This window comes from Tyto alba, unplaced genomic scaffold (assembly GCF_018691265.1).
Source record: "Tyto alba isolate M040663 unplaced genomic scaffold, T.alba_DEE_v4.0 Super-Scaffold_38, whole genome shotgun sequence".
NCBI classification, from domain to species: Eukaryota; Metazoa; Chordata; class Aves; order Strigiformes; family Tytonidae; genus Tyto; species Tyto alba.
Window position 1 is genome coordinate 37,265,057 of NW_024881313.1, and position 15,249 is coordinate 37,280,305.

Sequence of the window (15,249 nt, forward strand, 5' to 3'; positions counted from 1 at the left end):
AGTTATTTCTTATTTCCATTTCTATGAAAATTTGTTTAGTGCTTCTATAATAATATAGCCATATTTTGAGCTTTTGGGACAGAGCATTCAGGGATGCAGCAGCATGGCCATTTCTGGCACAAGACAAGGGCTGCAGTGCTCATCCACCTGCAGGCCAGTCTTTTGGTGCTAAAACAGAGTAGTTCAAATTGGGTTTTGTAGCATGAACTAAGTCCACATGCAGAGGATCCAAGGATGACTCACGTATTGTTTGAAAAATGGTCTGCAAGACTCAGGTTAAAGGCCCTCTTTACTTATTTCTACTTAGAAATGCTAGAAAATGGTGAAAGGGGTTCACAGAGGGTTGTAAAATAATGACTTGCTATAGACTTAAAAACATTATTAACTTGGTACATTATTTAATATCGTAATTCAAATGGACTCATGCCGGGAATTTTGGAGAATGATTTTTTTTTTCTGTGTTTGACCAGCTGTCAAACTAAGTAGGATTAAGTATGAACTATAAGGAACCTAATTTTGCCACCACCCTCCCTGAATGGTGAATAAACAAAATTCTTTTCCTTTCCTTAACATTCTATGTCTTGTGCCATATGTACTTGGATATTCTGTGTGTATGTGTATGTATGCACACCTCCACACATATGCACACGCTGAAGACAGATAGATTGATAAACAGAAAGATTCTTCAGATGAGGTAAAGCCAAATTTCATTTCCTAATTTAAATTAACTAGAAAATTTTAAAAAATATCTATTAGCAGGTGTCTATTCTAAATCAAGTTTTGACGTGGCAAAAACCACAGCCTGAGAAAAAATGGAAATTTCCACAGCAAATATGAGAATTAATATTATGGATCTCTTCTGGTTAAATTGATGCAATGACAAAACCAACATATAAGTAATTTTATCAGGGCTCATGTACTTCAGCAGATTATATGAACCTTCAAATGTGACGAGAATAGAATTTCTTTAATAAGAGAATCCTAAAAAATGTCACTATCTGGGCTGTATATGGCTACCTTTAAAAGAAGCATTTTTAAAACAAGGATACTAAACCACATCACAAGTACTAAAGGAAGAAAAAATAGCCCTTGAAAAATTTCCTGTTTGTCTCAAGAGGATATTGCCTGTTTTCTTTAGAACAGTAGTACATTTTTGCTTATTTGTCCATTCTCTAGCTTAATTGAGAGAATTCAATAACAGAGAGATCTTCACCTGGTATCACAATTGAAAATGTCAAAGAAATCTTCATTCTTAGAAAAATCTCCATTCTGGAGTAAGGGAAACCAGTTCAAATTATTGTGTTTGTGCTCAATTTCATAGGTAGCAAACTATCTGTATGTTATGTGTCTGCGTTTCTCAGTTTCTGTATTTCCATGTCTTTAAACTATTGTATCTCTATTACAAATAGTCAGGGACACCCTTTTCATTGTGGGCTGGTACGATACCTGGCACAATGAGACATCATGGTCTGTGGCTGTGCTCCTCAGTATCTTCAGAATAATATTAATACCAATGTCATGGAGCAAGTGAGTGTCTCCTGGAGGTTTTTCTGGCCTGGCTGGAAGTAATATGGGATCCTGCGTATTTATTAATGTGCAACCTGATGGGAAAACACTGATCATCCTGGCAGCCAGAGTCAAAGCTAATGTTGGTGCTTAACTGCTGCAACTCCACTGAAGTCAATGAGATCTGAGGCCAAGGCACAACATTAACCTGTTAAATCAAATATACAAGGCCTGACAGGCATAATGGAGGAACCTCTATAAACAGCAGAAGGACAAACATTTGTCTTGAAATCTCTGGCAGGGGTTTCTCTTTTGGCATTTGTGGGCCAGAAAGGAGCAAAGAAATCGTCTGTGTACTTTCCTGGTAGAACCTCATGCATCCCCTCTCCAGGAACTGCTGAGAGGTACCACAGAAAACCAAACTTTTCCAGGCTTTTGACACTAAATCTGTGCCAAGTGAAGTCAATGAATTCTTTCAAAGCTGAACGGTGGCACATGTCTCCTTACACATATACACACAACTTCTGAAGTTAATGATGACTGTATTTGGACTGAGGAATGAATAAAGTCAGGTTTGGCCCCTTTTCCTTCCTTTTATATGACTTCTTGCTTGATAAACAAGGGGGAGAATTCCTAAAATCCGTTATACATATTCAGAGCTGTTTTTAAAATCCATGGAAATGCCAAATCTTCAGTGCTCTGCACAAGACTGACTGTATGAACTACCTCAGTCTTGGAATGTCTGAAAACTTCACGGGTTTGCTGGAGTGTTTGTCTAGAAGTATAAAATGAATATTGCTTTGGTGCAATTGCCTACAAACGTACTATGAGGTTTGTGCAAATCTAGCGAGTTATTCCAGGAACAATATGGAGAGGAAGACTCTATTAGGTTCAAAATTTATGTATGCCCAAAATTCCCCGTAGAAAGACTATGTCCCTTCAGTCTGACAATACGGGAGATCACAAATTTCTCTGTTTTAGAAATGAATGCTTCAAAAGTGTTATGGAAAATGAGCTATTTGATTGAGTTTTGTTGGGTAAAAAAAACAAAACAAAACAAAACAAAACAAAACAATGATCCACCATTCCTCATTCTCTGAATAGAAGTTGTTTACTTCTCAGCAGCAAGATTTGAAAAAAATGTTTCCCCAAAGCAACTTTCCCAGAGACACATCAAAAAGTAAAATTGTAAATGAGAAAAATTCCCTACCTCTAACTATCTGTGGTAAATGGAAGTCCTATAGAGGAATTAACTTTTACTGTCTGTCACTGGCCTCACATGTAAACTTTATGTGCTCTGTTTTAATATAAATTAAACCATCACTCTTCTCTTTATGGCATACCAGGCTGCTGCAACACAAAGCCGTGTCTAGTTTCTTATTAGCCTGAAGATAGAATTGGAAGGAGGGAGGTTAGGCTTGTTCCTGGAGGGTGTCTGCTGTCCAAAGAATGGAAAATATGATTTTTGCTCTGGGAATTGAATGAGTCCCCTTTAGAGCTCTTAAGGCTGTATTTATAGGAAGGATAATCTAGCAGAGGACAATATGTTTTGTCCCTAGGTTCTGCTGAATGCTTCTATTGTTGATCTAGGATATGATCCAAAGCTAATTCTTTGCTTCATAAGCAGCTTCGTCTGAGTGCTTGTCATATAATTTTAAGTGAAACTCTTTACATCTTTGCCTGTCTACTTACTAAAGCAATGAGACTTTTGTACTCTCTGAATACCTAACACTCAAATAATTGATATTGAAACATCCATTTCAGATATTATTAAATTGCAAGGAGAGAAGATAATAACTGTAGTTAAATAGCAGGGAATAAAGTCTCTGACTATATTTTGACTGTGAGTTAAAGGAAGGTTTATAGCTATTGAGACCTGGGACAGATTTCCACTAGAAGAAAGGTATGTTATCAATATGGAAATTATCAAGGTATTTTCATGACAGAGCTGGAGTTGAAAGAATAAGAAGAGTCGGACAAAATTACAGGCAAGATAGTGGAAGGGGATTTTGAGGGAAGTAGGAAGATTAGGTTCTGAGATTAAGTTTGAAGAACATTGCATTAAAGAAATTTGCCCAGCTAAACACTTAAATGATAGTTAGTTGGTATAAAGCAGAATAATTAATTCCTCCAGTGTGAGAATGAAGAAGAGAGCATGAACCATTCAAAATAATGTGAAGAGCTTTCCTTATTATACAAAATAAAATCAAAGAAGGCAAAGTTTAAGGTACGGGAAGAAAATGAAGTAAGACAGTGAAAATTTGCTTGAATGAAATGCTAAAAATCTTCTTTTAAGAAAAACATCTACTGTGGCAGAGATAAGCTAATACTTTGGAATGCTGAAAACAGCAGGTTTGGTTCAAGTTGTTAGCTGCTTATTTGAATTCAACACACAAGTAAAGAGGTCTGTCTGATATAAAGGTATTATTTATTGCAGCAAAGCTCCTTAAAATGTGAGATTTTGTGTGGACAGGAGATACATAGGGGAAGTCTGGATTATACAAAGAAGAGAAGTCTCAGCCATCATTGATGTTATATGTGTCGCTAAATTGCTGTGGCTTAACTTTTCTCTCTCTAAAACCCATCAACTAGCACAGCTTGCAGTGAAGTATTTCATAAGAATGGAGAAAGTTGACATTCCCCTCCTAAAAAATAGAATTCTACATATCCAGAGGCCTGTCATTTTTCAGAAACAATGAGAAACTAATCCCTGTTATATGAAAATAATCTGGACCTTAGAAGATACAATTCATGGCTAAGGGTTTGTTGGATGAGATGGAGCATAGCACCACGTGATGAAACAACCTTGTATAACAAACTCTCTTATCCATGTAACGGGAAACAGGTTTGAACTTGACATACTTTTACTCCTGATGAGAAAAATATGAAGCTACTAGAGAAGTACACAATTGGGTTTACCTTGGGCCAGTTTAATTTCCTGTCCCCATTTCTTTTCTGAAGGCCGACAACTAATAAATATCCTGCTCAAAAAAAAAAAAAAAACAAAACAAAAAAAAACACCAAAAAAAACCCCAAAAACCAAAACAAAGCAACAATAACAAAAAACAAAACAAAACAAAACAAAACAAAACAAAACAAAACAAAACAAAACAAAAAAAAAAAACAAAAAAAAAAACACCAAAAGGAAAGAAAACATACCATTAATTTGCTTAAATTATTGCTCTAAACTGTGCAAGTCAGTCAGCTAAAGATGGCAGTTAAGGGCACTTCTGAGAAACAAGCTCCTGTAATTCCTGTCTCCTGTTTGATGTGGAGAAATAGAAGCAAAGTGTCTGCTACCCATTTCCTAAGACCAAAAAGCAGGTGTTCATTTCAACTAGTTACTCTCACAGTCATGACTAGGTAATGATTTTCCACTAATTTTGCCCTCAGGTTTAATGGTCCTCACTTGATTATATTACATGTCCCTTGACTCACCAATATGGATTATATACATGTAGAGCTTTCACAGTGATTCATCGATCAGCTGTGGCTCCACTATCTGCACATGTCACCAGATGTTTCTAGACATTAACGCAGCCAAGCACTGAGGCAATTCTGTCCCAGACCTTCACACAGGAAGATCCTTCCCGAAGAACCATTGTCTCTTGTATGATAATTCAGCTTGGAAGAGATGTCAGGAGGTCTCTAGTCCAACCTCTTGCACAAATCAGAGTCAGCACTGAATTCAAATCAGGTTGCTCAAGAGCAGCAGTAGCATGACCAGATAAAGACAATCTTTTAATGGGAAACTGGTATTTTGCCTCATCCTATGTCCACTAATGCAAAGCAGAGGGCTTCAGCATGCCTTAAGGGTTTCCTTAGGTTTCAACTAGGTGCAGCTCAGGAGCTTTCTGAATGAGAAACATTTCTATAAATTTACTGTATTCCAGTGGATTTTTCTTCCATGAACTTGTTCAGATTCACAGTGAACTCAGGTGAAAATATTAATGGTGGAATTCAGCTCACAGAATGATACACCTCACTTGGGGTGTCTACATGTAGGCTTTTGTTTGTTGTCTGGGTGCTATTACAGTCAAGAGAGAATTGCTCTTTGCAAGGTAATGCAGCCAAGATTGATTCAGCTGTGCAGATATACATGTCTACACATAACTCTCAGATCTTGTCAATGATGTAAGCCATTTCTTGGGTGTGTTTCTGGTGCTTCTGTCAAAACAGTGACTTACAGATGAAGTTTAGTGGAACAATTCATGTGAACAAAAAAGGAGAAGTCTGGATTGACTCCTATGCTGTGAGAAATGGTGTTGAATATGAATGCAGGCCTGTGTGTTTCATTTTAATCCCTTAGAGCATATTTGGTTCCTTAAAGCACTGAATTCACTCTTCAAGCCTCACACGTCTAAGGCATGAAAAGCTCAGGGAGTTACCATGCTGTTCCGTGCCTTCTGACATTTTTTATCTATTGCCTTAATGAGCATGACTTTAAAATGCAGAGCATATGAGAGTCATTGGACTGAGATAAGAAACGATCAGAGATTTCTCAGCAGATACATCCAGGGAAAATGCATTGTCAACCCACATACACTGCCCACATACCTTGTTGTGACCGCTGGTAAGCAGCCTATCAATGCAGGGAAGAAAGTCTTTGCAGTGTAAGTATGGGTCACTGGAACACAACACCCCAACACCCCAACACTACAGTAGAGGTGGCTGTGTCTTATGTTTCAAGACATTATTCTACCTATTTAAGAACTAGAGATATGGTCACCTTATAATCTGGATATACTCAGTAGCAGAATGTTAGATGTTAAGACCAGCGGTTGATTTTTGCCTTTGTTTTATTGACAGCCTCAGGCACTCAAGTGTCTGTATTGTTTAGTACTGCTTCCTGCTAGATGCAGCTTAAGCTTTAGACAGCCCTGAATCTTCTGGAATCAGGTATTCTACAAAAAAATCAAGCTTTCTTTAAAAAAATGGAATAACAAATGGAAAATACAATGAAAGGGTAACCAACTTATATTGGTTACACCTGCCTGGTTCTGTCAAGAGCTTAAATCAGCAGATTCAAAAGCTGCAAAATGTTTCATATTGCATTGTTATCTGAGTAATACTTGCAAATACACTGTGACCAAGGATTATATAAATAGAAGTATACACACACACATATATATATGTACATTTTAACTTGATACTAGGAAATGCACCTTCCTTCTACCCATGTTATGGTTTGACTGGGATGTGTTTAGGATGGTGAAAACTCATGCTATGCCATGTGTTACTGTGCCCTGGATGGTCCAGTCTGCTGCCATAGTGACACTATAGCTCTGACAAGTAGGCAAATAACATCTGTGATACAACACATACATGCTGCAGATCCACAGACCACAGCAAAGCAGAACATCCAAGGTTTGTCTCAGTTTGCCTCATTTTGGAACATGGCCCAGAGTCCTTGCTTTCACAGTGGAATCTTACGTCCCTGGCAGGCTGCGTAAAATTATATGCTAGAGGAAAGCAAAAGGTTTCCTATGATATTTCCAGGTTTTCTTTGATTCCACACAGCCCATCAATAAGTGTTGATTAGCAGGGAGAATGACCTCAAGTCACGTCAGCTGTAGGATGTGTTTTCCTGGAGGGAAAGGAAGAATGTGATTTCCTCCTCTCAAAGATAAGAATTATCACAGGTTTTAAAGGCATAATTATGTTCTTACTGACTTTTTTCTTTTATAGAAGCCCTTCAAATGAAGGGAAAAACTAATGGTAGTTCAGTGTTTAATCGTTTGAAATGTCAAGGCCTTTGCAAATATTAACATCAATGCGTCAGACCTCAGATCTAGATTTTCTGGGGTGTAACAGCTGCATGATGATAGAAGAGAATTTAGTTCCTTATCCATTTTGGGGTATTTGCATATCACTCATTTATTTGCCAATACACTTGCCTTTTAAATCTGACTATTTAGCCTTCCAAATGTGAGATAAGGTTTTCCAGCGAGTCTATAGTCCAGATTCTTAAAAGGATACTATTACTTTTGATACCAATAGGATACATTTGAAGTCTAATTTCTTAAAAGCCACAAATCCCACTGTGTCTCCAGACAAAAATTGATTATTTTTAAAAGAGGGATCACAAATGTAATAGAATATCAATTTAGTGATATATAAGGCATCCAACATGATTTCTGGAATCATGACAATTTCACTGCCGACTTGTCTGTATATATTTATATCAGACTTGTATTTCTTACATGTAAGTCCTACTAATGCTGAAGGTTTCATTAACTGATTTCATTTTCTACCGTATGGATGCCAAAGGAATAAAAATGCCTACAATTTCAACCAGAATTCCTTTCTATCTGTGGATAAAAGGCTTCTAGCTCAAAGAATATCAATACTGCACATTAAAGAACAAGATATATATTATTAATGCTTCAGATTGGCAGGTCTTAGAAATCAGTATATTTTCACTGGTTTTAATGTAGTTAATCAGATTTATGCTGGCTGAAGTCTCAGATGATTTTTTTTTTTTTTTCAGTGCTTAAGAATTTGATATTATGTTGTTTTGTTACAGGGAAGAAACAAGAAAAGTGAGTAGCAAAGGTAGAAAGTGAAAGAGTTCAGCTATACATCTTTAGGTTTTAAGGTTATTCAAATATTAGTTTGGGGAAAATTAGAGCATAAAACCACAAAAACAGATGTAAAGCATGATTTCCCATAGTTTCATTGTTCTGGACAGGTCAAAATAACATTTAGTTATGTTTTTGCCATGTGTGACTTAGTAATTTTTAATGCAGAGGCTATGACAGATGGGATAACCTACTGATAGCACTATTCTTGAGCATAAGTTTTGCACGAGTTTGCTTCCTGCTCTGAGTCACTCACATTCTCAGTTTCTCTGGCCCGTGTCCAAGCTCATGTTTCATCCTACCCATGCAATGTAGTTATTTCTGCTTAACATCAAGTTATTCAGCTCAGATACAGGCTTGTCTTGTTTTAACTAAGATACCACTGAATATAGCAATTAGAAACAGAATTCAAAACTTGTTATAATATTGAATAGTTTAATTCCATAGATTCTTGTTAAGAAAAGGTTTCTAACAGTATTACAGAAATATGGCAGCATTTCTACTGCATAATGTTAATTTATGTGAATTACTGTGGTTTCAATGCATTCTACAGAATTTATACTAATAAGAAACCTTATTGATTTCATGATTAATAATATAGCTGGAATATCTACATCTACCAATGTGTGTTTTTCTAGAGAATCTGAGAATCTGCTTTACTTCAGTGGGAAATTGAAATACTTCCGCCATAAGCCCTTTAGGATTCCTGAATTGGGGAAGATTTTTTATGGCTCCCAAAGAAGTTGAGTAAGATTCAGATTGCATCTAAAACACCTAAAATTAGTCTACTTGTGAGTTGAGTGTCCAACTGTTGTTGTAGTCAAATGAGATCTAGTGAATACAAAATAAAAGACAGAGCAATTCGGTTGACTCTCAAATGATCGCGTACATTTCATCTGAATGGATCTCATCTCCACTGACTACATTCATTCCCTATCCAAGTCAGAGATACATTGGTTACACATCAACATCTAGAGACATTTTAGATACCTTTGGTCTTCTGTAGGACTTGTGTCACATCTACCAGTCCCACATGAACATCATGGATATCTTAGGGAATATCAAGTGGCATTTGAGGCATATTTTCAGGCAATTGAATCACAGTATATGTGTAAATATTTATGCAGAAATCTGCCCATTGGGGCTAGAATTTTGCAGGGCATTGTCCACATGAAGTCCTTGTTTCAAATAGTTCATATTGAATTACAGAAGTAAATAGTGGTGGGAGAAAAGAAGAAAAGATTAATGTGACTTGTCAATAGCAGAGATAGGTAGTTTCAAGCTACCCAGAACCATGCACTTTTCTTACTATTTGTCCCTTCCTCCTCCTGCCCCTGTTTGCTTAGCAATTGTTGCTGAAGGAAAGCTGAGTAATGTTTAATATGACCCCAGGATCCTCATTCTGAGAAGTAATGAATAAAAGCCTCAAGGCACAACAGTTCACTTCTATGGGTAACCTCTACTGAAGGTGAATTTATGGCTCATCTTTTTCTCATACATAGATCAGTTATGTTCTCATTGTGTCTAGTGGTTGAGCATTCACTTTGGCTGGATGCAGCAACAATGAGACCATGCTGAATCACCAACAAAAGCTGGTTATGTCTAGACTTGAATACAGCAGTGAGTGTTTCAAAACTAAATTCTGTTCACTTTTTTTTCCCTCCTTTTTTTTTTTTTTTTTTCCCTTTTTTTTTTTTTTTTTTTTTTCCCCCTCTTAAGCAAAATCAACCCAAGGAGAGAAATGGCTGTGTTGAGAAAGTAGATTCTGCAAAACTTTTTCATACTAGTTGAAGTCAGGTAAGAATATCAAGTAACATTTTCCTTCTTGTCTCCATGCAGCTTTCAGAGGGAATCAATGCAGGCCAAGGACTAGGTATTGAAATCATTGCTACATTCCAGTTGGTGTTGTGTGTCCTCGCCACCACAGACCGGAGAAGGAATGATGTCTCAGGATCAGCACCTTTGGCCATTGGTCTCTCCGTTGCCTTGGGACATCTTCTTGCTGTAAGTTTTAGCTCTCACAGTTGATATCTGCAATATCCAACCCCAGGATGGACCAGTGAAGGCAGGAGGATGACGGGAAGATGAGAAGTTTCTTCCTTCTCCTTCCACTTCAGAGACTTACCTTGCTTCTGCTACATGCATGGACCTTCTTTCTTGAGCCAACTGGCTGTGGCAATAATTGGTGAGGTTGCACATACGGGAGGAGTTGCAGAAGTAGGACCTGTTTCAGTGCAGGGGACAGGAAAAACATATGGCAAACAGTCTTTCCTCTGTTTTCTGAGGAAGAGTGGGTGGGATGAAGGAAGCTGTTGTGAGCATCCAAACCATGATGAAGGCTGCCACTTGCCCTCCTCTGTAGTGAAGATGCCACACATGCATCAGTGCCTCACCACTGGTTCTCTTTTCACCTCCTAGATTGATTACACTGGTTGTGGAATTAACCCAGCCAGATCATTTGGCTCAGCGTTGATTGCAAACAACTTCGATAATCACTGGGTAAGTTGAATAAATTTGTTTAGCTTACAAGAGACTCTGCATATGCATAATCTACAAGATCAGAAACATTCAGACACTTATCATTAACACCAAGTCAGTGAGTTGCCATTTTTATTTAATTTAACAAAATATGATCTCCTTTTGCTCCGGACCAGCCTCAGGAGATCACAAGGTCCTCAAGCTGTACGTATGTTCAAAGTAATACAGTAGATTTTCTTTGGTTATTTCCCTTTATGTTTATTTATTTCAAATATTTTAAACATTAAATCCTTGTTACACAGAATCCTGTATTAAGTTTTTATTGTTTAAACTGAATTTGTAAAGTGCTATTGATTAATTTGGTAAAACCTAATTTAAGAAGGTTCTTAAGCAGCTTTACAAACTGGAATGGATCATCCAATATTTGGAAGCTAATAAAATGTTCATCTTAAAGTTAAGTGTCTGCTTATGTGCTTTCATGGATAAGCACTCTGGAAACACTATAAATTTTAGATTATTCCCTGTAGTTAAATGTGGCTAAAATGAGGAACGTCACAAAAATTTACTTATTTCACTAAAGCTCAATAGTAAAGTCTGATATAAAAGCCTTAAATGAACCTGCGTTCTTGAATATTTAAAATGTAGTTTGTTCCAACTCTCTTACTCATGACTTTGACAGCCAGTTGCATAGGTATTCATGGAAATTTAGAGGTAGTACAATGAGTTGTGAAAATTTTGGACATGGATGCCATTTAATCTGAAGAGTAAAACACAGAAGGACACTGGAGAAATTTTGTCATTATCTCCCACTTAAACACTTCTGTTGGTCTATAAGAAAATGTACCTAAGCTAGTATCTAGCATTTTTAGAATTCCATAGAAAAACTATTTTCCTAAAGAGAAGGACATAAAGGTAATAATTCATATTAAACCACTGTTATTGCTGAATAAAAGAAAACACGTTTTCAGACTCAGGAACTCTATGGTCATACAAATCCTTCAAAATCATCTGTTATTTCTAATAAAATCAACCTGTCTACTAAATTACTTCTATTACATCTCCTTCCAAACTTTTCTTGCCTTAAGTGATTGGACCAGCAATATCACTAGCTAAATAGCAGCTAGTAACAAATTAAGCTCCTAATTAGGTCATCACTAAGTATTACTTTCTAATTCATCTATCACACAAAGTTAGTGGAGTAATGGAATCTAATGTCCTTGATGCTTTTAGAAGTTGTGTCCCTTTGCCAAATCTATCTGGAGTAACAGAGATGTTTTACCAGTAGATACCTAATTTTAAAAAGCAGAACTTGAAAACATAGTTACAGTTATTAATCTCTGGGTCTATTGCCAATTCATGGTGAGTAATTCCTGGTTTCCTGCCATGTGTTTAAGTAAATGTACAGATGAAAGGCTGTAATTTTAATGTTTTCACTCTAACTTTCATCATGAAAATGCTCAGAGGAGATTTTCAGAACACCTTCAAATGCAGTAATACCTGATATGCTAACTGGGCTTGGAACTGTGTTTCAGATCTTCTGGGTTGGCCCAATCATTGGAGGAGCAAGTGCTGCCCTCATTTACGACTTCATCCTTGCTCCCAGAAGCAGTGACCTGACTGACCGTGTGAAGGTGTGGACCAGCGGCCAAGTAGAAGAGTATGATCTGGAAGGAGATGATATGAACTCCCGGGTTGAAATGAAGCCAAAATAAATAAAAGGACAAGGAGAAAAAAAAAAAAAAAAAAAAAAAAAGCACATTGGTTTCCGAAGATTTTATCAGTGTTATAGACTCTTTGTAAACCAGCAAGCAGTACTTTATTTTTTAATTCCATATGGTTTTCCATTTTTTTGCCCCCAATCCTAATAGCATTTTTATAGCTAGGGTTTTTAAATTGCCAACTCTTCAAGCCAAGAAGTCAATAGACATTTTTGTGTGAGCTAAACAAATTGGGCTGAAATTTAACCTCTCCCTCGCCACCACTAAGTTTTCTGGTGCATTTAGAGTGGGTTGTTCTCCCAGCACATCACTCAGTAATCATAAGTAGTTCAAATGACCAGTCTGTTTGCCGAAAGAATAGATACCAAGGACAGAGAACCATCTGCACCAATAATGGGGGGCTTAAACCGGGAAAAAAGGTGTACAAATATGCAAGGTTGGTATCTAACGCCAGCAGTGCATATGAAAAACTATCTCAAATCATTGCCCAAAAGCATATTTTGGAAGGAAAGACCACTAAAAATTACTTGTTTTATAGGATCAACCATAATTTTCTAAATTATTGAAATCTCTGAGAAAGAGGGCCAGAAAAGTTAAGCAAGATAAGAATCTACAGAGTCCCAGGATCCATTTGTATTTCCTAGTGTTTCATTCTCTGCAAACCTGCATCCAGCTGATTGTGAGGGGAGAGAATATGTGATAAAAAAATTATAACTATATTAATTCCTGGGAAGTAATATCTAGAAGTCAAACTAGAGAGTAGTAGTAACAATGGCAACAAGAACTACATGATGCCAATATGTAAACAGGGTCTTATTGTTCCTGTAACTACTCTGCTTTTGTTCGTCTTATGTAATTTAACTGCATGTTTTAAAACAAACCAGGAAAAAAAAAAAAAAAAAAAAGCCCCTTTCTTCCTGACCCCATTCTAATTGCCAGTGCTTTGATATTCAGGGATAATGAATAGATATACACATAGTATATTTTCTAATGAGGGACAACTACATACCTGTGTGTAAGTCCATTTTGGGGGTTGTTGCTTTGTTTTATATATATATATATATATATATATATAAATGTTTATATATATGTTTTATACAGAAAGCCTAGTATACTGTTTTGTAAGAAAATAAGATCATAAGACAAGTGGAAAGAATTGCAGCAGTGCTTAGCAAAATAAATGACACTGGAAATGTAAAGAAAATTAACACTCTAAACAATGTGGAAGACTATTTTCTGTTTTCATTTTTGTGTGTGTGCTACTTATGATTTCCTGAGTAACCCAAAGCATTAGCTGGTCTTACCTACTAACTATAGAATATAGTTAAAGCAGATACATGCTGGTATACTTGTTCTGCACTAAACAGTTTTGCATAAGAACTGAGGCCCAGAGGAACCTACATAAGAAGCTGCGCACTTTACCATTTGGACAAACACCCCAAAGGTAATATGATGGATATCTCCTCTTAGAGAGACAGCATGGACATGGGAGTTGAGAGAGGGTTGACATGGGGATCCATATAGGTTGGATCATTTCATTGAGTTGAGCAGATGAAAAAATAGAAATAAAAAGGAAATTCAGCAACAAAACAAAACAGAATACATTTTATCTTTCTTGTCTACATTTGGAGTGCTATCCCATGTATTGTCTTTGTACATACAGCATGATCGAATTTTGGGGTGGTTTAAAAATAAACAAAATCAGTTGTGCTAACACACAAAATGTTCCTGATTCTTGATTTTTAATTTGCCTTGCAATAAAACACAATTTCATTTTCTATACTGTTCTTTAGGTGCCAACCTGTAAGACTGAAAAAATTTCTAGTTTTCTGCTCTTGACTGTTCCTTTGATTTGATGCTAGCCTTTGGGGAAATGAAGCTTTCTTTGTATAGCAGGCAAAGAATGCCTTCACCTGGAACTAAGCTCTATCTAAATTACACTTAGAAATAAACCAGGATACCACGACCTTGTGCCAAATTTCCAGAATCTTTCCCCAGCTTTATTTGCTGGCATCCTAGTGCATCCACTGACCGAAAATTACCCCTTTTTGCCTTGCAGAATCTATGAACCAGAACAGTTGCAGAAGTCACCCACAGTAAATTGTTTTGACAAGCTTGAGGTAACTTAAGACATATAGTGATGGAGAAAATGTGAGATTCACAGTTTGTTCCTTAGTCTACACCCTGCAAAGAGCAGTGTCTTGACCTATTTTCTATGCTTCAAAGGACAAACTTTGAAGACAAGAAATGCTGCCTTTACATTTGGTATGCAATAGTACTATGCCATGTTAGCTGCTCTAGCTGCTGATTATGATCACCAAAATAATAAATAAAATAGTTGAAAGATGTACAATAACTGTTTCACTAGTGAACTAAAAAAACCCAAAACAGGTCAAAGTAAATGAAGTATGATTTGTTGGTGTATTTATTCACAATGATAATGTTTAAAAAATTTACTGTAAATCTTTGGAAATTAAGTGAAAATATATTTCAACAGAATTCCAGGTTTAAATCCCTCCCTTCTTCTTAAAGAAGGAAAATCTTAATGGTACATTTAAAGTGCTTTTGTAATACTTAGATCTTGAACCGAGAACAGTAATTTCTCAGTAATGCAGGACCATAGCTGCTAACGGTCTCCCCAGTCCTGGCACAAATAGTTTTTCTTTCTGCTGGACAAGCATGCTTAGAAGTTATCATCATCTCATTAAAATATTTTGAAGATACTCAACAAAGGAATTAAAAGCATGAAGCAGCAAGTATCAAAACCCACTAACAAATATGGACAAATGTATTTACATATGATCACCCAGAAACTCAAAAAAATCTCCCTGACATCAAGAGAAAGACTGGAACACAGTTGTTTAAAACAGTTGCCATGATGAGTGTACTGGCAGTTCCTGACATAGAAAAATAGACCATGTCTGTGCCCTGGTGATTCCCAGGAACAAACCTCTGTATTTATCATA

At 36.6% G+C, this 15,249-nt stretch overlaps 1 protein-coding gene across 1 annotated transcript in view; it reads left to right on the forward strand.

The window, feature by feature from the left end:
* Positions 1 to 14,001, forward strand: part of AQP1 (aquaporin 1 (Colton blood group)) — a 20,378-nt gene extending 6,377 nt beyond the window's left edge. The window contains exons 2-4 of the mRNA XM_042802114.1: positions 9,927 to 10,091; positions 10,506 to 10,586; positions 12,098 to 14,001. Of these exons, the coding sequence (XP_042658048.1) occupies positions 9,927 to 10,091; positions 10,506 to 10,586; positions 12,098 to 12,277 (426 nt within the window). The 3' untranslated portion in view covers positions 12,278 to 14,001. The remainder of the gene's footprint in view (positions 1 to 9,926; positions 10,092 to 10,505; positions 10,587 to 12,097) is intronic.
* Positions 14,002 to 15,249: the final 1,248 nt, after the last annotated feature.